The 19,846-nt window shown below is 38.3% G+C and overlaps 1 protein-coding gene across 1 annotated transcript; it reads left to right on the forward strand.

The window, feature by feature from the left end:
- The first annotated feature begins 603 nt into the window (after window positions 1-603).
- On the forward strand, window positions 604-18,523 carry plek (pleckstrin). The gene is made up of 9 exons (XM_036573694.1): window positions 604-732; window positions 3,310-3,465; window positions 6,990-7,171; window positions 11,440-11,531; window positions 12,501-12,685; window positions 15,043-15,147; window positions 15,327-15,410; window positions 16,575-16,647; window positions 18,141-18,523. The coding sequence occupies exons 1-9, from the start codon at window positions 691-693 to the stop codon at window positions 18,278-18,280; spliced, it is 1,059 nt and encodes a 352-aa protein (XP_036429587.1). The 5' UTR covers window positions 604-690; the 3' UTR covers window positions 18,281-18,523.
- Window positions 18,524-19,846: the final 1,323 nt, after the last annotated feature.

Here is a 19,846-nt window from a genome sequence, read left to right on the forward strand (position 1 = left end):
TTAAACCTAAATAAGTGGGGCTAAACTGCTGTAGGCCGAATAGGCAGATATATGTGAATGTGTCTGTTTTCATGACATCACAAAAACAATTAATTCAAAACAGGCCATGTTTGCAGCTTATTTTCCATATATGGACTGCATGGACTGGAGATTTTGGATGAAATGTTTTTAAACTTGAACAAGGTTTACGTAGTACATCAAATTTGTTTTATGCCACAAAAGTGAACCATTTTCCATGATGTGGGCCCTTTAAGCAAAACATAAAGTAATAAAATCAACTAACAAATACATTTGTCTGCCAGTCAGCACTGCTGCTACTGTTTCAGAGAAGATGCCTTGTGTCTAAGTCTACACTAATTCAACACATGCCAAAATATGTGTCATAGTTCTATCTAAGACAAACTGCTTTGACTCACTGGAATAAGCTCGTATTATTTCTTCATCGTTTAGCAATGCTAGAGGTTAAGACATGCAAGTATCTTTGCGACTCATTTGGTGTGTCGGCTGAAACTACACAGCAGCCGAGCTGACCATGAACATGTGTGACTCATGTTCACACAACCACTTCCCTTTTGTCAAGATAGGGTATACGGTTATTATGCAAGCAGACATAAAAACTACTGTTGGAGCCTTAGTCCTCACACTCACCACACCTTGCAGCAGACACACAGCTGAGCACAGCTCACAGCCATGGAGCCCAGCACCATTCGAGAAGGATACCTGGTGAAAAAGGTAAGAGCCTGTAGATTTAAACAGAAAACCAAAGTTCTGGTTTGTAGTAGATGCCTCTTCATAATACAGAAGGCACCCATTTTGTGTTGGCACCCATTTTGAACTGATGAGTGATGTTTTTGACTGAAACAAAGATATATATATATATATATATATATATATATATATATATATATATATATATATATATATATATATATATATATAATTAGTCATTAACTTTTAAACTGCAGGCTTATTATTCAGTTATAAATCGTAAGACTTATTATTCAGTAACTACAATGAATCAGTAACTATCATAAATAATTCAGCAACTAATATAAATGATTCAGGAACAATTTCAGTAACTTTTATAAAAGTAAGATAATAATAATAATAATGATTCAGTAACTATATATGATTGAATAACTAATGTAAATGATTCAGTAACTAGTGTAAATGATTGAGTAACTAATATAAATGATTCAGCAGCTATTATAAAAGATTCATTAATTAGAGTGAATGATTCAATAACTATTATGAATGATTCAGTAACTACTATAAATGATTTAATAACTATTATAAGTGATTCAATACTATTATAAATGATTCAGCAACTACTATAAATGATTCAGATACCATTATAAATTAGCAACTACTATAAATGATTCAGTAGCTATTATAAAAGATTCAGTAGTTAGTGTGAATGATTCAATAACTAGTAGGAATGATTCAGTAACTACTGTAAATGATTCAGTTACTATTATGAATGATTCAGTAACAACTATAAACTGTTCAGTACTGTATAACCCTGAAGTATTCAGGAACTGCTGAAAATGGTTTAGTAACTGCTATAAAGTATTCATATCTACTATGAAACTAATCCATGAATAATGTAGTAATGCAGATAAATTTAAGTGTCTGCCTACAAAGAGTCCCTTGCAGTGTAATAATTTTAGTAATAATACATTTTTCAGCATCAGGAAAAAAAGCTGAAAATGGAAAATTACACAAATGCCTCAGCTGCTGAATATAATATGCACAGTATATGGGTTATGAGTTATTGTATGTATGGAAAGTGAGGCTGTATGTACTTCTTGGCCGTTGTTTTCTATGCGTGGTTGGGCAAAAGACCAGTAAGATTTTGGTTTCTGGCCCCGAGAGACAAACAGCCAGACAGCGAGAACACTCGGCTTCAATGTTTTTTCCTTTTTTTTTGCTCATATTTGGGGTGGAGAAGACAAAGCAGCAACTTCCCCTTAAACCACAGCTAAAAATACTTCTGTAACTGTCAGGTTTTGATGAGTAGAGTGTCAGATGGGCAACACTGCGCATTAAGGTCAGTCACAAGAGACTCAAATTTGGGTGTGAGATAAAGATAGAACTCCCTCACATTTTGTGAAAAAGCTGCTATATTTGTTAGCTTGCCTAATAAATGGCCAGGACCTGCCCACGGGTGACTGAGCCAATCTGCCTTGTAGTCAATGTGGTTACTGAGTAATAAGCCTTAATAAGGTTGTAATAAGCCTGGGAAATTAAAGATTTAAAGGCAAATAAAAACTTAGTCTACTTGAAATGGAGCTCAAGAACTCTGATAAAATTACGTAAAACAGAGACATGTCTGTTCTAGTTGTTGTATTTTTTGCTGCATAAGAAAACACAATAAAAAAAAATCAAAATCATTCCTTTAAGTTGTCCCAGCTGCTGTTTACAGTGTTCTGAGCCTCAGAAAGAGCCTGCGGGGTTTATACAAGAACATGTAGAGACTAAGAATAGTCAAAAAGCAGAACGTTGCCTGAAGAAATGAAAATGAAAGAAATTGTTCACTACGTTTCAATATCTGCTTTCCGCTCTAGAATTGTGTTCCCCATTTACAGTATTTCATCTGTTTTGTGACTGTGGGCGATGGTTTCATGCCCCTTGTACAGAGTCAGAACTGTTCACAGTGGTGGTGATAGGAACCAGACGTCCACCTCTAAAAGCTCCCTCACAGAAAGTTATTAACACAAAATGGTTGCTGCCTTAGACATTGTTTTTAGGACACATTTGCAATAAAGTTAATATTCTTAAAACACATTCAGGGTGGAGAGGTACCTGGGTGTTGTGAGGCAAAATAGCCACTTTTTAACTACTTTTACCATCAACATTACATATAAAACTCAGAAGACTGGTGGTTTTGGATAGTAAATAAAATAGCTATTTTTGTGTTGTAGTCACAAATACAGGAAAAAGATCACAGTGTAGGCTATAGAAATAAAAGATCAAGATGCATTGAGAGTTGTTTTATAATCACACCTGGGCACCCAGAATTGAAATCAAATTAAATCACCAGGTTCCTAGAGATGTTCACCCCTAAAAACCATATTAAAGTTGCAACTCACTGATGTTATCGATTGTCTGAATGGTGTTTTTCTGCAGATGGTGTGTTTGTTTAGAGTCAGTGTGCACAAACCAGCACTATCACCTGAGTATAAAAGAAAACCAAATGATTTAGGCTTTGATGTTGAAAGAAAAAAGTGGCCATTATGAGGAAGCTAGAACTGTGAAGTGCATGTATTACACCACGCTCTAATTTTTTTTTTTTATCTCTTCCTGCAGGGTACTGTACTGAACTCATGGAAGGTGGTGTGGGTGGTGTTAGCAGATGACGGAATAGAGTTTTATAAGAAGAAAACAGACAGCAATCCAAAGGGGATGATTCCATTAAAGGGAGCCACGCTGACCAGCCCCTGCCAGGACTTCAACAAGAGAATGGTGATACACGCTGCAAACATGACAATTACTACTACTACTACTACATAATAATAATAATAATGATAATAACAAGATGCACTGAACTTTCAGTCACCAAAAACTATTTTCCAAAAATAGTTCATAATGACAATTTCAGTTTTTGGCCAAAATAGAAAAATGGCCAAAATTTTGACAGGAAGGAATGAATGAATGAATGAATAAATAAATTAATAAATAAATAAATAGGCCTACAACAAAGCATCAAAATCATCTGTTAATTAAAATGAGAAAGTGATTAAAAACACAGTTTTCTTCAGCTTCCTGTGCCAGTCAGCACAGATGTGTTCAAACAGTTTGAGCGGCAGCAGATCAGCATCGAGCACCCATGTGTAACTATCACAGTTTCTATGAGGGACATTAGACACAAAATGTATCATCTCTGTTCATGTTGAGTATTAGGAGAGAATATAACACAAACAAGAACTTTTCCAGTACCAGTTTGATTCTGATGCCATCTGTAGACTCATTTTTAAAATGACAAAAAATTCATAAATAACAGTCAACATGAAAATTATAAAATAAAATTATAAAATAAAATAAAATTAATTGCCTTGGATGACTAAACGTTCTGTGTTATTAAGGACATTGGATACTGCTACTACTACTAGTGCTACTACTGCTGCTACTACTATACTGCTACTGCTAGTGCTAATACTGCTGCTATTGCTACTACTACTACTACTGCTGCTACTACTACTGCTACTGCTACTAGTGCTACTGTTAGTGCTAATACTGCTGCTAGTGCTACTACTACTATTACTACTGCTACTGGCACTGCTCCAAGTACTGCTACTACTGCTATTGCCACCTCTGCTACAACTACTGCTTCTGCTACTACCAGTACTTCTGCTAGTACTAATACTGCTGCTATTGCTACTACTAGTGTTAATGTTAGTGTTAATACTGCTGCTATTACTACTACTAGTGTTAATGTTAGTGCTAATACTGCTGCTATTGCTACTACTAGTGTTAATATTAGTGCTAATACTGAAGATATTGCTACTACTAGTGTTAATGTTAGTGCTAATACTGCTGCTATTGCTACTACTAGTGTTAATATTAGTGCTAATACTGAAGATATTGCTACTACTAGTGTTAATGTTAGTGCTAATACTGCTGCTATTGCTACTACTAGTGTTAATATTAGTGCTAATACTGAAGATATTGCTACTACTAGTGTTAATGTTAGTGCTAATACTGCTGCTAGTGCTTCTACTAGTGTTAATATTAGTGCTAATACTGAAGATATTGCTACTACTAGTGTTAATGTTAGTGCTAATACTGCTGCTATTGCTACTACTAGTGTTAATATTAGTGCTAATACTGCTGCTATTGCTACTACTAGTGTTAATATTAGTGCTAATACTGAAGATATTGCTACTACTAGTGTTAATGTTAGTGCTAATACTGCTGCTATTGCTTCTACTAGTGTTAATATTAGTGCTAATACTGAAGATATTGCTACTACTAGTGTTAATGTTAGTGCTAATACTGCTGCTATTGCTACTACTAGTGTTAATGTTAGTGCTAATACTGCTGCTATTGCTACTACTACTGTTACTACTACTAGCACTACTGCTACTGCTACTGCTAGTGCTACTGTAGGTGCTACTACTAATGCTACTCCTAGTGCTAATACTGATCAACACATAAAGATAAGAACAGAAAGAACAATAATAGAACAAAAGTAAATGCCATAAAGCTCCTAGACAACAAAAAACTGGTAAATGTTAAAGCAGCATGTAGATAAAGTCTGGGTTGTGATAGGCCCTTTTCACAAGAACCGGAAGTGCAAAAACGCTGGGTAAAATAAGATCCGCTATTGCCTAATGGACAGTTACTAACCTCAGAAATACAGATGTTTGTATCACGTCAGCCACCACAGAGAAGTGCGCCACTTTATTTTTGTCACCAAGACTGAAATTCGAGGATGAGTCCAGAATGGTGAACTGAAATGATACAAACAAGAACTTTATTTAGTACAGTAACATCAGCTAACGTCTTCAGCGTGGTTTATCGATGGATTGGTGAAAATAACTATAACCAATATGCTGGGTTTAGAGGGAGATGTTGAAACAGCTCGCTAACAATAAACTAGTAGGCAAAAAGCTGAACACGCACACATGCCGGCAGTGGTACACCTGGGCACCATGGTCTGTATTGCCTCTGTAGACAAACCACTGAAACTGAGATAAGGCTGGTTTTGTTTCAGACTCAAACACTTCAGTGAGCTGTAGACGCTGTACTCATCATGGTTATTATTGTTGTTGCTTCACCCTGCATCACCCTGCACTGACTACTTCCAGCAGGAACAATGTGAAAATGGCGTATTAAAACACACACACACACACACACACGCACACACACACACACACACACACGCACACACACACACAATATATATGTATATGTAAATATATATATGTATATATATTTACAGAGAGAGAGAGAGAGAGTTCATTAGCAAAAACAGATCTTTCTATTTTAATGAATTTTCATAAATCATGTTTTTTTATTATGCATTCCAGGTAAAATCAATTAGACTGTAATTCCGTTGTTCTGACTAAGTAAAAATAACTACAGGTAACTTACAAAATTAAATTTTATTGAAAATTTGCTTTTGGTCATTTCAGGTTTCAGAGTAAAACAAAAGCAGTTAATGGATAAAAGTTACTTTTAAGTGCAGTATTTAATATTCTTTAACATAAAACAAGCAGTCAAAGAGCTGAAAACTGCAAGCTCCACTTACTATATAGGTGCACTTTGTAGTTCTACAGTTACAGACTGTAGTCCATCTGTTTCTCTGCATACTTTGTTAGCCCCATTTTACCCTGTTCTTCAGTGGTCAGGACCCACATGGACCCTCACAGAGCAGGTACTATTTGGGTGGTGGATCATTCTCAGCACTGCAGTAACACTGACGTGGTGGTGGTGTGTTAGTGTGTGTTGCGCTGGTCTGAGTGGATCAGACACAGCAGTGCTGCTGGAGTTTTTAAACACCTCAGTGTCACTGCTGGACTGAGAATAGTCCACCAACCAAAAATATCCAGCCAACAGTGTCTTGTGGGCAGCAACCTGTGACCACTGATGAACGACTAGAGGATGACCAACACAAACTGTGCAGCAGCAGATGAGCTGTCGTCTCTGGCTTTACACCTACAAGGTGGACTGACAAGGTAGTAACACAGTAACACACCACCACCACATCAGCGTTACTGCAGTGCGGAGGATGATCCACCACCCAAATAGTACCTGCTCTGTGAGGGTCCATGGGGGTCCTGACCACTGAAGAACAGGGTAAAAGGGGGCTAACAAAGTACAGTCTATAACTGTAGAACTACAAAGTGCACCTATATAGTAAGTGGAGCTGATAAAATCGACAATGAGCGTAGAAACAAGGAGGTGGTCATAATGTCATGCCTGATCGGTGTATAGTTATATGGTGAGAAGCTGTTTGCCACAATTGTGTTCTTGCTCTCTAACAGTTCGTGTTTAAGGTGAGCACAGCTAAGAAGCAGGACCATTTCTTTCAAGCAACTCACCTGGAGGAGAGGGAGCTCTGGGTCAAAGACATCAAAAGAGCCATCACGTGTTTGCAGGGAGGCAAGAGGTTTGCCAGGAAGTCTACCAGGAGGTCCATTCGATTGCCTGAAACAGTTAATCTAAGGTATGATTTACTGAATACCAGGAAAAGAGACTGTTCTTATATAGTGTCCTCCAAAAATGATTGAGTATAGTGGGGAAAACATTTTTTACTGTCATTTAAAATTCTGAAAGATGAAAAAGAAGATAATACCAATGATTTTTGAGTATTTAAACAGAATAAGTTTGCTGTTAGCTCTTGGAGCACGTGTTCTGGGAGAGCGAAACTGAATATCCAGTGACACATGCATTTCACTTCTTGAAAAGTAGACTTAAATTGGATACCCCCTGAAACAAACAAGAACTGAAAGTGGCTGAAGGAAAGTGTGTGGGTGACTGGCTCTAAGTTGCCACTAAAAGCAAGGCATATGAGACCGAATGCTAATGTTTATAGTAAAGTTATTATCTCAGAATTATGTTTGTGTTCAACCTAAAATGGTAATACTGAACACAGTCCTTGCAAATAAATTAAAAAATCGGTAACATTTTCTATGAATGTCATGTTTGTAAGCATCTATAAATGCATTTATAACATGTTATAATGCCTTCATAAGGCATTTTAAACATGATTATAAACACTTATAAAAATGAATTACACTGGATTACACTTTATAGCCATGTTTATTATATATTATGAATTGTTAATATAATGCATTATAAGTAGTGTTAATAACATGTTATAATGTCAGTGCCAAAGAAGTCAGTCCCAGCTTGGAGACTGCAAAGTAAAGACAAATACCAAGCTAACGGTGGTGTACATTGACTTTCCCACATTGGGTAAAACACTGATGGCAGCACTAGTTTAAACTCTGACATTTGAAGCCTGTAATGTGCTTTACTGTGAATGTTTTACTGTTTCAGTAAATTCTTCAGTAAATACTTCAACTTGAAGCCTCACTCTGAACACTGGAGGAGGCTTTAGTACAGTACGCTTCACTTTACTTAGAGCGGACAAATACAACTTATGAGCTCGTAGAATTTGTTATGAACAGTACTTATAATGCATTATGTTAACAATTCATAATGCATAATAAGCATGGCTATAACGTATAATGCATTTTTATAAATATTTATAGCCATGTTTATAATGCCTTATGAATGCATTATAGCATGTTATGAATGTGTTTATAGATGCTTACAAAGGTGACATTCATAGAAAGTGTTATCAAAAAATCATAGAAATACTCCAATATAAAATGTCACATTTTGTCACTCACATCTTGAACCTCAGTTACTATAAATTGAGACAGTATTGCTGAGACAATCTGTAAAATGCAAGTAAAAACAGAGAGCAGTGATTTGTAAATCCACTTGACCGGTATTTGAAGAAAACCCTACTAAAGCAAGATGTTTAATGTTTAATGTTATTTTTTCAACATTATTGTTTTTTGTAAATAAACAGCCATTCTGAAATTGATGTTGAGACGGGCCAATTAAGGACTCAGTAATATCTGTCTGCAGAGCCTCAGAGCTGCAGTTTCACACCAGCAGTTTCAAGCCAGTGGCGTTCAGCGCATGCACCCACACTTGGTTTGGTTTTTCTTAGCGAGTTTTAGGCTAATCAACATTTCAGTCGTTTTATGTGAGTTTCCAATAAATTTATGATAAGTTTGGGTTGGGCTAACGTTACATTTTAAGCTTTAGGTTAAAACAAACTTTGGTTTGAATGCATGTGCAGATTCACAGGGTAAATATTACACAAACTACAGCTGATGTGGCCTGGGAAAATCAATGGGTACGATGAGTAAGTGCACATATAGCTCAGTTAACTTACCCTTAATAAGGGGGCTTTATGTGTACAAATGTGCAGGAATAAAACTTTACCTTAAGCAGACTTAAACTGAGCTTAATATTAAGCTTTAGGCTAAAACAAACTTTAGCTTTTGAATGTATCCCTGCTGAAAAAATCCATGGAAACCATTAAGTGTTTGTTTTTGCTTCTGATAGTTTTGTAATGTGTTTTGGCTTATGGTTTACCTGATTACCAATGGTTGATTATATATTGGTGACGGTATCACTTGCTGAATGGTGACATGCATGGCGACACATACAATGAGCACAAACAGTCACTGTTTACATCAGAGACGTTGTAAATGAGGAGACCAGCCACTGGCTGTAATATGAATAGGAAGCTTGTAACGCTCAACTTTCCCATAAGGACTTTGTTTACACAGCACAGTCGTGCTGTCCAACTGCGCATGCGTTCCACAGGCCTGACACCGCTGGAGTGAAACTGCAGATGTAAATCTGCGGCTCTGCAGCTGTACAGTCAGACCCTTCTCTAGGGACTAGAGACACTGTGAAATGTTCAAACACCTTAATCAGGTGAAGCAATCATGGTTGGGTATAAAAGGAGCTTCCATGGAAATCCTACTCTTTTCTAGGATATGCTGAGGCTCGCTTTGCCAAAACATGCAGACAGACTAAGAACAACATTCCTGAACAAGCGATTGCAATCTCCACGCATAAAGGTCAACTTAAAACTAAATGCCCCTCGATCCATCAGATGGCACTGCTTTAAAAGCCAGCATGCTTCTGTGATGGACGTCGTCACATGGGCTTGGGAATATTTCAGCAAAGCATTGTCAAGTGACACTTTATTTGGAGTCGTCCTATTTAGATGAAATAAACACTCGACAGACTCTTAGTAACATCAACAACATATCCATGATGTAGAAGCAGTGAATACATTCAGTAGATTATCAACAGACGTTTAATCAACTTTGTAAATAAAATTAGTCGAACATGTAACAGGTTTAATACAGACCATCAACATCCTCAACAAGCTGTTATAGACACACTGACACCATCCTGTACCTGGAGCTTCACTGGATTAGGTTTTAGTTAAATTTAGGTTAGGATTAGGGCCAGGGTGAGGGTTAGGATTAGGTTTTGGGTTGAGGTTAATATTAGAGTTAGCATTAAGGTGAGGGTTAGGATTAGGTTTAGGGTTGAAGTTAAGGTCAGGGTTAGGATTAGGGCCAGAGTGAGAGTTAGGAATAGGTTTAGGTTTGAGGTTAAGGTTAAGGTTAGGATTAGGGCCAGAGTGAGGGTTAGGATTAGGCTTTGGGTTGAGGTTAAGGTTAGGATTAGGATTAGGGTCAGGGTGAGGGACTAGGTTTTGGGTTGAGGTTATGGTTAGGATTAGGGCCAGAGTGAGGGTTAGGATTAGGTTTTGGGTTGAGGTTAGGGTTAGGGTTAGGATTAGGGGCCAGGGTAAAGTTTAGGATTAGGTTTTGGGTTGAGGTTATGGTTAGAGTTAGGATTAGGGTCAGGGTTAGGGACTAGGTTTTGGGTTGAAGTTAAGGTCAGGGTTAGGATTAGGACCAGAGTGAGGGTTAGTATTAGGTTTTGGGTTGAAGTTACGGTTAGGGTTAGGATTAGGGGCAGGGTGAGGTTTAGGATTAGGTTTTGGGTTGAAGTTAAGATTAGGGTTAGGATTAGGGCCAGGGATAGGATTAGGTTTAGGGTTGAGGTTAAGGTCAGGTTTAGGATTAGGGCCAGGGTGAGGGTTAGGTTTAGGCCAGGGTGAGGGTTAGGATTAGGTTTTGGGTTAAGGTTAAGGTTAGGGTTAGGATTCATGTATCAACAGAACATCTACAAGATGTTTACTTCAGTGTATTCAGATATTTCACTACTGCTGCTTCACTGATACGCTGTTGATGTGTTACTGATAATTTCTTAAGAGTTTATTAATCATCTACAAAGGACCACCCCAAACAAAGTGTTACCAAAACTGTGTGGTGCGTTATGAAGTGTAAAATATGACTATGAAGGCCCCATATGGCTGCACAGCTGAAGACTTCTGTACCAGAAGAATGGCAGTAAATTCTGCTTTCAGAACTGGATCAGTTTGTGTCTTCAGTCCCCAAAACTATTAATAAGCGCTGTTAAAAGGTAAGGTGATGTAACACAGTGGTGAACATGCTCCTGTCCCAACTTTTTTGGAACTTATGGTAGAAATCAAACTTGGAATGAGTATATATACAAAAACACAATGAAGTTCATGAGTAAAACATCAAATACTACACCGGTTTCAGCTGAATACAGGTCAAATGGAAGTTGTTAACCTCTGCTTTCTGTTTTTGTTAACATTACATATACTTTCCTAACTTTTTTGAAGTTTGTAATTTTGTGAATTTGTAAATAAATAAATAAATAAATAGAAGTAATGCTACCCCCTCGTCTTTCTGTGAGAAGAGAGTATAGATAGGACTTTGTCACACATGAGCAGAGATGGTTTTACTTTTGGTAAATGTGTGATGTTGTAGCTGCTGTGTGTTCTCTTTTAAGTGAGCTCTACGTTTTGATGAAAGACCAAGACTCAGGCATTAAAGAGATGAAAGTTGAAAAGGACAAGAAGCTCTTCAGCCACTGCTTCACTGGTAAGAAATATCAGACAGAATGATCAATGTGCAGCCTAAACACTTGATTAAGTTTCTTCCAGTATGTTTGTGAAAAACCATCAAAGCAGTCTGGAGAAACAAAGCCTGCAGCATTCGTCTTTCAAACTGTATCATCAAGACCACTTAACCTTTTGGCCTTTATGTGGGCCCACACTATAGCCCCTCACTCTAAGATCTACAGAACTCAGAGTGCTGCGCAAAAATCAGTGACCACCCTTCATTTCAAAGTGTACAAGTTATTCATCTTAAAGGAGATATTTCTGAGTAGATTAGATATAAGACAAAACACTTGTGATAAAAACAATAGTTTGCCAAAACTGCAATTCACAAAACATTAAAAGCTCTAAAGAAAATGGGGCTCCTAACAACCACCTGGAAGAGCTGTTAGACCCCAAAACTGCCCCCATCAGATAAACAGCACTTAAAGCTTTCATCTCTGAGAGAGAGGAGAAAATCAAGCTGCTTCAGATCTGAAAACATCCACAGGTGTTTCTGTCCATCCTTCCACTGTGAGAAGACGACTCAGCGCTGTGGGTCTGAAAGGATGTGTAGCTGTCAAGAAGAACCTCACTGAGAAAAGGAGACGGACACATCAAACAAAGAAGCTGAACAATGGACTGACCACCCCAGAGTCCAGACCTAACACATTTTAAAGTGTTTTCTGCATTTTCCCTGATGCAGAAAAATGAATAACTTGTACTTAATATCCACTTTGACCAGGAATTAAATGAATGAAGAGTCTCTGACTTTTGCGCAGTCATATATATATATATATATATATATATATATATATATAAGCATAGACTGATTCTATGGAGGCTCATGCAGGCCTAATAAATTGCTTCCTTTATGCCATAACAGGTCATTGTGGTGGTTATGCAGTATCTGTGCTGCTTCTCGTCTGTGTCTGTGAATGATATCTACAATGTACGCTCATTTCCTGTGCAGGTAACACTGTGATTGACTGGCTGATCTCTGAGGGGAAGGTCAGGAACAGGGCAGAAGGTGTGATGTTGGCCACAGGGCTGCTGAATGAGGGCTTCCTGCAGCCCGCTGGAGAGATTTCTAAAGAAGCCGCTGAGGGTGGTGCAGAGTCAGTGCTGCTGGACCAGCATGACGCTCTTTACTACTTTGTGAGTGAATTTGACTGGAACGTGGGACACTGCACACACCAGTAGCCTCTTCACAGAGCCTGTCTGATCACTTTAAAAATAACATTCATATTAAGAGCACACCAACAATCTCACCAAAATCTGCACATCTTTAAAAGGACTAAAAGGTCTACATATATATAGACATATATAGCTCTAAAAATATATGTACATATATGTGTACATTTATTTGTATATACATATATTTGTATGTGTATATGAGTGTGTGTGTATACATATAAGTGTGTTCGGTTTCATGACCACAAAAAAAGAACATGCAGTATAGTTTCCATTTATAGACTATAAATATATTCATAGTCTATATTACAGACTGTAGTCCATCTGTTTCTTTGTATACTTTGTTAGCCCCCTTTCAACCTGTTCTTCAGTGGTCGGGACCCCTACAAGGCCACCACAGAGCAGGTTTTGGTGGTGGGTCATTCTCAGCACTGCAGTGACACTGATGTAGTGGTGGTGTGTGAGTGTGTGTTTTGTGCTGGTGTGAGTGGATCAGACACAGCAGTGCTGCTGGACTTTTCAAACACTGTGTCCACTCACTGTCCACTCTATTAGACACTCCTACCTTGTCAGTCCACCTTGTACATGTAAAGTCAGAGACGATAGCTCATCTGCTGCTGCACACAGGACGCTGTGGGCTGGATATTTTTGGTTGGTGGACTATTCTCAGTCCAGCAGTGACACTGAGGTGTTTAAAAACTCCAGCAGCACTGCTGTCTCTGATCCACTCAGACCAGCGCAACACACACTAACACACCACCACCAAATCAGCACTACTGCAGTGCTGAGAATGATCCACCACCCAAATAGCACCTGCTCTGTGAGGGTCCATGGGGGTCCTGACCACTGAAGAACAGGGTAAAAGGGGGCTAACAAAGTATGCAGAGAAACAGATGGACTACAGCCTGTAACTGTAGAACTACAAAGTGCACCTATATAGTAAGTGGAGCTGATTAAATGGACAATGAGCGTAGAAACAAGGAGGTGGTCATAATGTTATGCCTGATCAGTGTATATATATATATATATATATATATATATATATATTAACTATACACATTAACTTTCATTGAATGTAAGATAATGGAAAAAGTCACATGACACAATACAATCGTATACAAGGTTTTAAACTGCAGTAGGCTGAATATGTCTATTTAACCTATATCAGTTTAGCTCCACCTATTCATGCTGACATTATAAGGAGTGTTTCAGCCTGGACTGCTTTTTGAATGAGGCACAATATTTCAGTCTTACAGGGAGATCAACAAAAACAGCCTGTTTAATTCTAAGAGGTAAAGAGAGGTTGGAAATGCTCATGTAAAATGAATTATAACTGTTTTGGTATATAAACCCAGGCAAGCGTTAGAAGTGGATCTCAGGGAAACAAATAAAATACAAGAAAAATTTAGAACATGGGCCTTTCAGTGGTTCATGTTTAAATCAATACAACATGAATTTACAAAAGAGAAGTCCACTGATAGCTACACTTTATTTTTGTTTAAATGTAAACAATTTTCTGACTTTAATTAATGCTGTACATCTTATAGAAAACCAGCTATAAGACACGAACCAAAGCCAAAATCTCCCCTATATTTTTCTGCACTGAAGAGGTGCTTTCTGCCTAAAGTTCCTGCATAAAGAGGTTAACTGCAATAAATAGAGTACTGTTTTTATTGCTCTGTTTATTTAACTTAATATCAGAACTGCCTTAAAGTACCAGTTATAGTACCATGTTCCAGCATCAGGAATAAGATTCAAATTTAACAGAAAATTACACCGAATTTTCAACAACTAAATCACATTTTTCAGTATTTACTTTGTCGTTCTTTACTTTAATTCCAGCTTCTATTCTTTTCAGGAGACTCACTTTCAGTTTCTTAAAGAAATCTGCAGACACACCTCCAAAGTTCAGTCTTAGAAGTTGGTTTTCTGAAGTAATCAAACACATTCAGTGATGTTGAGAAACACCTGTGGATGTTTTCAGATCTGAAGCAGCTTGATTTTCTCCTCTCTCTCAGAGATGAAAGCTTTAAGTGCTGATTATCTGATGGGGGCAGTTTTGGTGTCTACCAGGTCTTCCAGGTGGTTGTTAGGAGCTACATTTTCTCTGTAGCTTTCAATAATTTTTGATCTCCAGTTTTGAAAACTCTTATTTTTATACTTTGACTTTTTCCTTATTCGTGCAAGTGGATTATTTTATATCTAAACGCCTCAGAAACATCTGAAAATGATTAACTTGTTCTTGCAGTTTTGACTGGAAACAGTGCTGCATATATTTAAATAATAATAATTTTTCAGGAGGTGAAAATGTTTCTGTGCAGGCTGACAGCGGCTTCTACTGCGAAGGCTACTCGAGTGACGAGGACGTGATTGTGAAGGAGGAGTTCAGAGGAGCCATAGTCAAACAAGGCTGTCTGCTCAAACAGGTATTGGGTTTACAGTATGACTCTTGCTCATCATCTAAACAAGGAAACGGGAAGCATAAGAGAAGTTGTGGTTGTTGACAGCTATCCTCTATCCTCTATCCACTATCCATCATCCTCCGTCCACTAGAGGTTTACGCTCAAAGAGGAAGCCTGAACTTCTTCCTCTTTTTGTTCAAAAGGGTCACCGAAGAAAAAACTGGAAGGTGAGAAAGTTTATCCTGAGAGACGATCCTGCGTACATCCACTACTACGACCCTGCTAAGGTGAGGAAGGTTCTGTTATCAAGAGTAGGCCTGGAGTTGATCTCTTAAAGGGACCATAGCAAAACTGAAAAAAAAAAAAGTTTTGAAACTGAAACTGAAAATGAATTTTCTTCTTTTGTTTTGAGATAAAAGAGTTTAAGTTAGTCTGTAACTGTTTTAAAGTGAACCATTCGCTCTCAGTCCATGTATGGAAACTAAGCTTTCTGGTATGAATTCATTTTTTCATTTCATTGGTTTCACCAAAACCAGTGCCTGTAAATGTAGCCACCTATTCAGCCTACAGCAGTTTAGCCCCGCCCATTTATACTGAAGTTATAAGGAGTGTTTCAGCCCAGACTCACAGTATACCAGATCTATATTGTGAATTAAGTACAGTACAGGGCAGCCAATCACAACAAAGCTTATTTACATATATCATATATCTCTCCCTCTCCTGTCTCTCTCTCTAACTCTCTCTCTCTCTCTCTCCCTCTTGCTTTCTCCCCACTCACTCTCTCTCCACGTTTCTCTCTTACTTCTCCCTCTCTTTTTTCTCTCCCCCCTCTCGGTCTCCCCTCCTCTATCTCTTCCTCTTCTTTCTTTCTCTCTCTTTTTTGTCTTTCCCTCCCTTTGTCTCTCTCTCTCTCTCTCTCTCCGTCTCTCTCCCTGCTCATTCTCTCTCTCTCACCCTCTCTTTTTCTCCACCCCTCTCTCTCCACTCCTCTCTTACCCTCCGTCTGTCTCTCTCTCTCTGTCTCCGTCCCTTCTTCTCTCTTTCTCTCTCTTTTTCTTTCTCTCTCTCTCCCTCTGTCTCTCTCCCCACTCATTCTCTCGCTCTCTCTCCATTCCTGTCTCTCCGTCCTTCTGTCTCCCTTTCTCTGTTTCTTTATCTCTTTTTCTCTCTCTCTTTCCATCCTTCTGTCCCCCTCTCCCATCCTCTCTCTCTCCTCCCCCTCTCTCTTCCTCTCCCTCTCCTTCTGTCTCTTTCCCCACTCATTCTCTCTCACTCTCTCTTTTTCTCCACCCCTTTCTCTCCCTACTCCTCTCTGTCCCTCTCCCTCTCCCTCTGTCGCCCTCCCTCATTCTGACTTTCTATCTGTCTCTCTCTTTTTCTCTCTCTTTCTCTCCCTCTGCCCGCCCCCCTCTCTCCCTCTCCTCTCTTCCCCCCTCTCTCTCTGTCTTAAGGGTGAGGATGATCCTCTTGGCTCAATTCACTTGCGTGGGTCCGTCGTGACTGCAGTGGATTACGTGCCAGATGGTAAGAGAACAATGATTTTAGTCAATCACTGATCATTCATCGCTCAGCACAATAAGACTCAAAGACATGGTCTAAATACACTGAAGCATGTCATACTTAAGGGAACACTCCAGCGGTTTTCAGCCTAACCTCAGCTTAATCTGCTGCATCTGTAGTGGACGGTCAGTTTCCTGCACTTAGAAAAGAACATAAAGACTCATTGTCTTAAAAGACACTTACAGTAGAAGCTGAGAGGTAGATGCATTCTTTTAATAAGTACAAAATTATTGTCTGTGGTAATCAGCTATAGAAGGCCTATCAATATTGATGGCTATCAGTATTGTTGCTGCTCGATCAGACATTGTTTACCAACTACAGTTGTGCACAAAAACTCCATAGAAACACGTTCATTTTGGTCTTGCCCTCTAGGACCTGATAAACCTGGAAAACATTACTGAGTGGTAGTTTTCCTCAGTAGAAGTTCTTTGGTTTAAGTATTTATGGTTATTTTCCGCATGCATTAGAGGGTTCTGTCACTGGCACAGGTGTATTTTAGTGCAGTGCTTCAGTTTAAAATGGTTAATTTTAAATCTAATTAGTTTTTTTTCCAAATATTTGACTGCCCTACTGAAAAAAACAGCACAGACCAGCATGCATTCCATAGTGTTGGTCTGGTGCTGGTTTACCAGCTTCCAAAACACAACATGTCACTGTTGTCGGAACAAAACCTCGTATCTCCATTTTTGTCATTTTTTAACTTTTTGACATAAATTGAAAATGCTTGTTTCTATTTACACTGTGTGTTAATTTCATGATGAATGGATCAACAGAAATGGCTCAAAATTACTTGGAATAACATCTGGTTCCATTGACTTACATTAAAAGCAAAGTAGGTTTTTTCCTTCTCCTGTAAAGTTATCATTTTGGAGATACAAGGTTTTGTTCCCACAACAGTGATGTGCTGGTTTTGCTGGTGATCAGAATGATAATAACGTAATGTAAACATGCCAGTTGCCCTTTATGCTGTGTTAATTTCATAATAAATGGAAAAATAGAAACGGCCCAAGATTACTGGGAAAAAAATTCTGGTTACATTGACATACATTAAAAGTAAAGCATGTTTTTGCCTTCTCTTGTAAAGTAAACATTTTGGAGATACGAGGTTTTGTTCTGACAGTGATGATGTGCTGGTTTTGCTGGTGACCAGCAATGCTGGACTATGCTATTTTCTTTCTAGCAGGGTGGTATTAATATCAACTGACAATCAAGGTTTCAGTATCAGTATCTGAAAAGAATAAGTAGTCTCACACCATGTCTGTAATCAACTGTATGCTAATGTTTAGGCAGACAGAGATTAGACTGAACAACTCCAGAGTAATTAATTTGATGCTTTAAATATGACACTGTGTAATGCTAACAAACCTCTCACTGATTTACCGAAGCCTCTCTGCAAATCTAGATGTTTCCAAGAATTTCAGAACATTCCTTTTAACACTATGCTACCTCTGCTGCAGCTAAAAGGCATGAAGTGGAGGGAAATCTGTTTGAGATCATCACTTCAGAGGAGGTACACTACTACCTGCAGGCAGCGACTTCCGAAGAGCGCAACGAGTGGATCAAAGCCGTTCAAGCGGTGGCTAAGTCTGGAAAATAACTGCAAAAGACTCAAGAGCAACCCTGACAATGAAAATCTACATTATTTCAAAGAATTCTGTCATTCCTTTCAAACTTGCAGGAAAAATGTTGATACAAATTGACCGAACAACACTGTATAACTCTGTCATATACAGCCATATGCAAACATCCCTGGTCAAATAATGTTTTGTTGATAATTTAAGTGAAAAAAAGTTATCCCATCCTCCACAAGGAACTTAAATATAGCATTTTTCTGCAAATATTAGGCCAAAATTTCTATTTATTTCTAATAAAAAATAAAACATAAAACATATAATGTGCCATAACTTTTGCACAAGCCACAATTTATGTTTTATTTCTTTCCAAATATGTCAAAATCATCAAATAAACAGTGATTTGCATTCAAATGTGCAGGAATGTGTTCTCTGAGAGGATGAGTTCACTTATTTTCACTTAGAAAATCAACAAAACATATCATTTGCCCGGGGTGCTCAAACTTTTGCACACAGCTGCATTGCTGTTTTAATGTGAAGCATCAGTCTCTCACTTAAGTGCATAAAATTCCCCTCTACAAGCCTTTAATGGACTAAGAGAAGGACACAACACAGGATATGGTTTATTTATCAGTGATTCTATTTAAATGAGACAGTGACACCGTGAACATAAGAGTGGAAAGCATCTTCACAGTCCAGCAACTTCCTGTTTCTATTTCCACATGCATCATTTCCTGTCTGTGAATCTGCCACTGTGTGGTTAGCCTCTCCGAAATGAACTGCTCACTGCGTTTATCTACGCAGTGGCTAAAGGTTGGACATGACCATCACTGTATGCCTCGCCATATCAAACACATGCAGTCTTATGGTCAAACTACATGTGTTGTTGCTTTTGTAAGTGAAAATAAGTGAACACATCCTATACAGAGACACACGTCTCCACATTTAAATGCACAATTAATGTTTATTTGCTGAATTTAACATTTAAAGAAATAAAACATATAAAAAGTTACACCTAGAAGTCTTTGGGATTTGGAGACATCTCTGGTGGAAATCTGTAATTACACTTGGATCGATACTGATACTGGTATCGGGGATTAGCCCAATACTCATCCTCATAAAAATGAACGATACTAATATCTGATACCACCTGATACCTGATGTAACATTAGCTGAACGAGGGTCCGCTCACACAGAGAAGTGCTGCTAGTGGTCACAAAGCTACCAGTCACTTTAAACATTCCACCTGGTATATTCCTGCCAAGAGCTCACTGTGCAATTTCAGCCCATTGTTAAACACACACAATTACAAACACACCCGCTTCCTTAATATGGGTGGAGACTTGTAGGCTAACAAAAGAGAGGCAAAAAAGTTGGAATTTACTACCAAAGTCAGTATTTGCAACGTTTTATTGAATAGAATTATGAGGTATAAACATTAATATGGTGATTTTTTAACTGTCTTTGTAAAATAGGCTGTAGAGAGACTGTATTATCCTACTGTCTACACCACTGCCTGCTTTTTCAGTGCACAGTGTTAGCAGCGCTGCACAGTTTCTCAGCATTTCTGCTCAGTACTCGGATGCAAAGCA

Source organism: Colossoma macropomum, unplaced genomic scaffold (assembly GCF_904425465.1).
Source record: "Colossoma macropomum unplaced genomic scaffold, Colossoma_macropomum, whole genome shotgun sequence".
NCBI lineage: Eukaryota > Metazoa > Chordata > Actinopteri > Characiformes > Serrasalmidae > Colossoma > Colossoma macropomum.

Bases quoted from the DNA above. Each gene is read 5' to 3' on its own strand.
- plek (XM_036573694.1), top strand. From the start codon at position 691: ATGGAGCCCAGCACCATTCGAGAAGGATACCTGGTGAAAAAG. The intron at 733-3,309 runs GTAAGAGCCTGT...CTCTTCCTGCAG, and splicing joins AAGGATACCTGGTGAAAAAG to GGTACTGTACTGAACTCATG. The intron at 16,648-18,140 runs GTAAGAGAACAA...CCTCTGCTGCAG, and splicing joins AGTGGATTACGTGCCAGATG to CTAAAAGGCATGAAGTGGAG.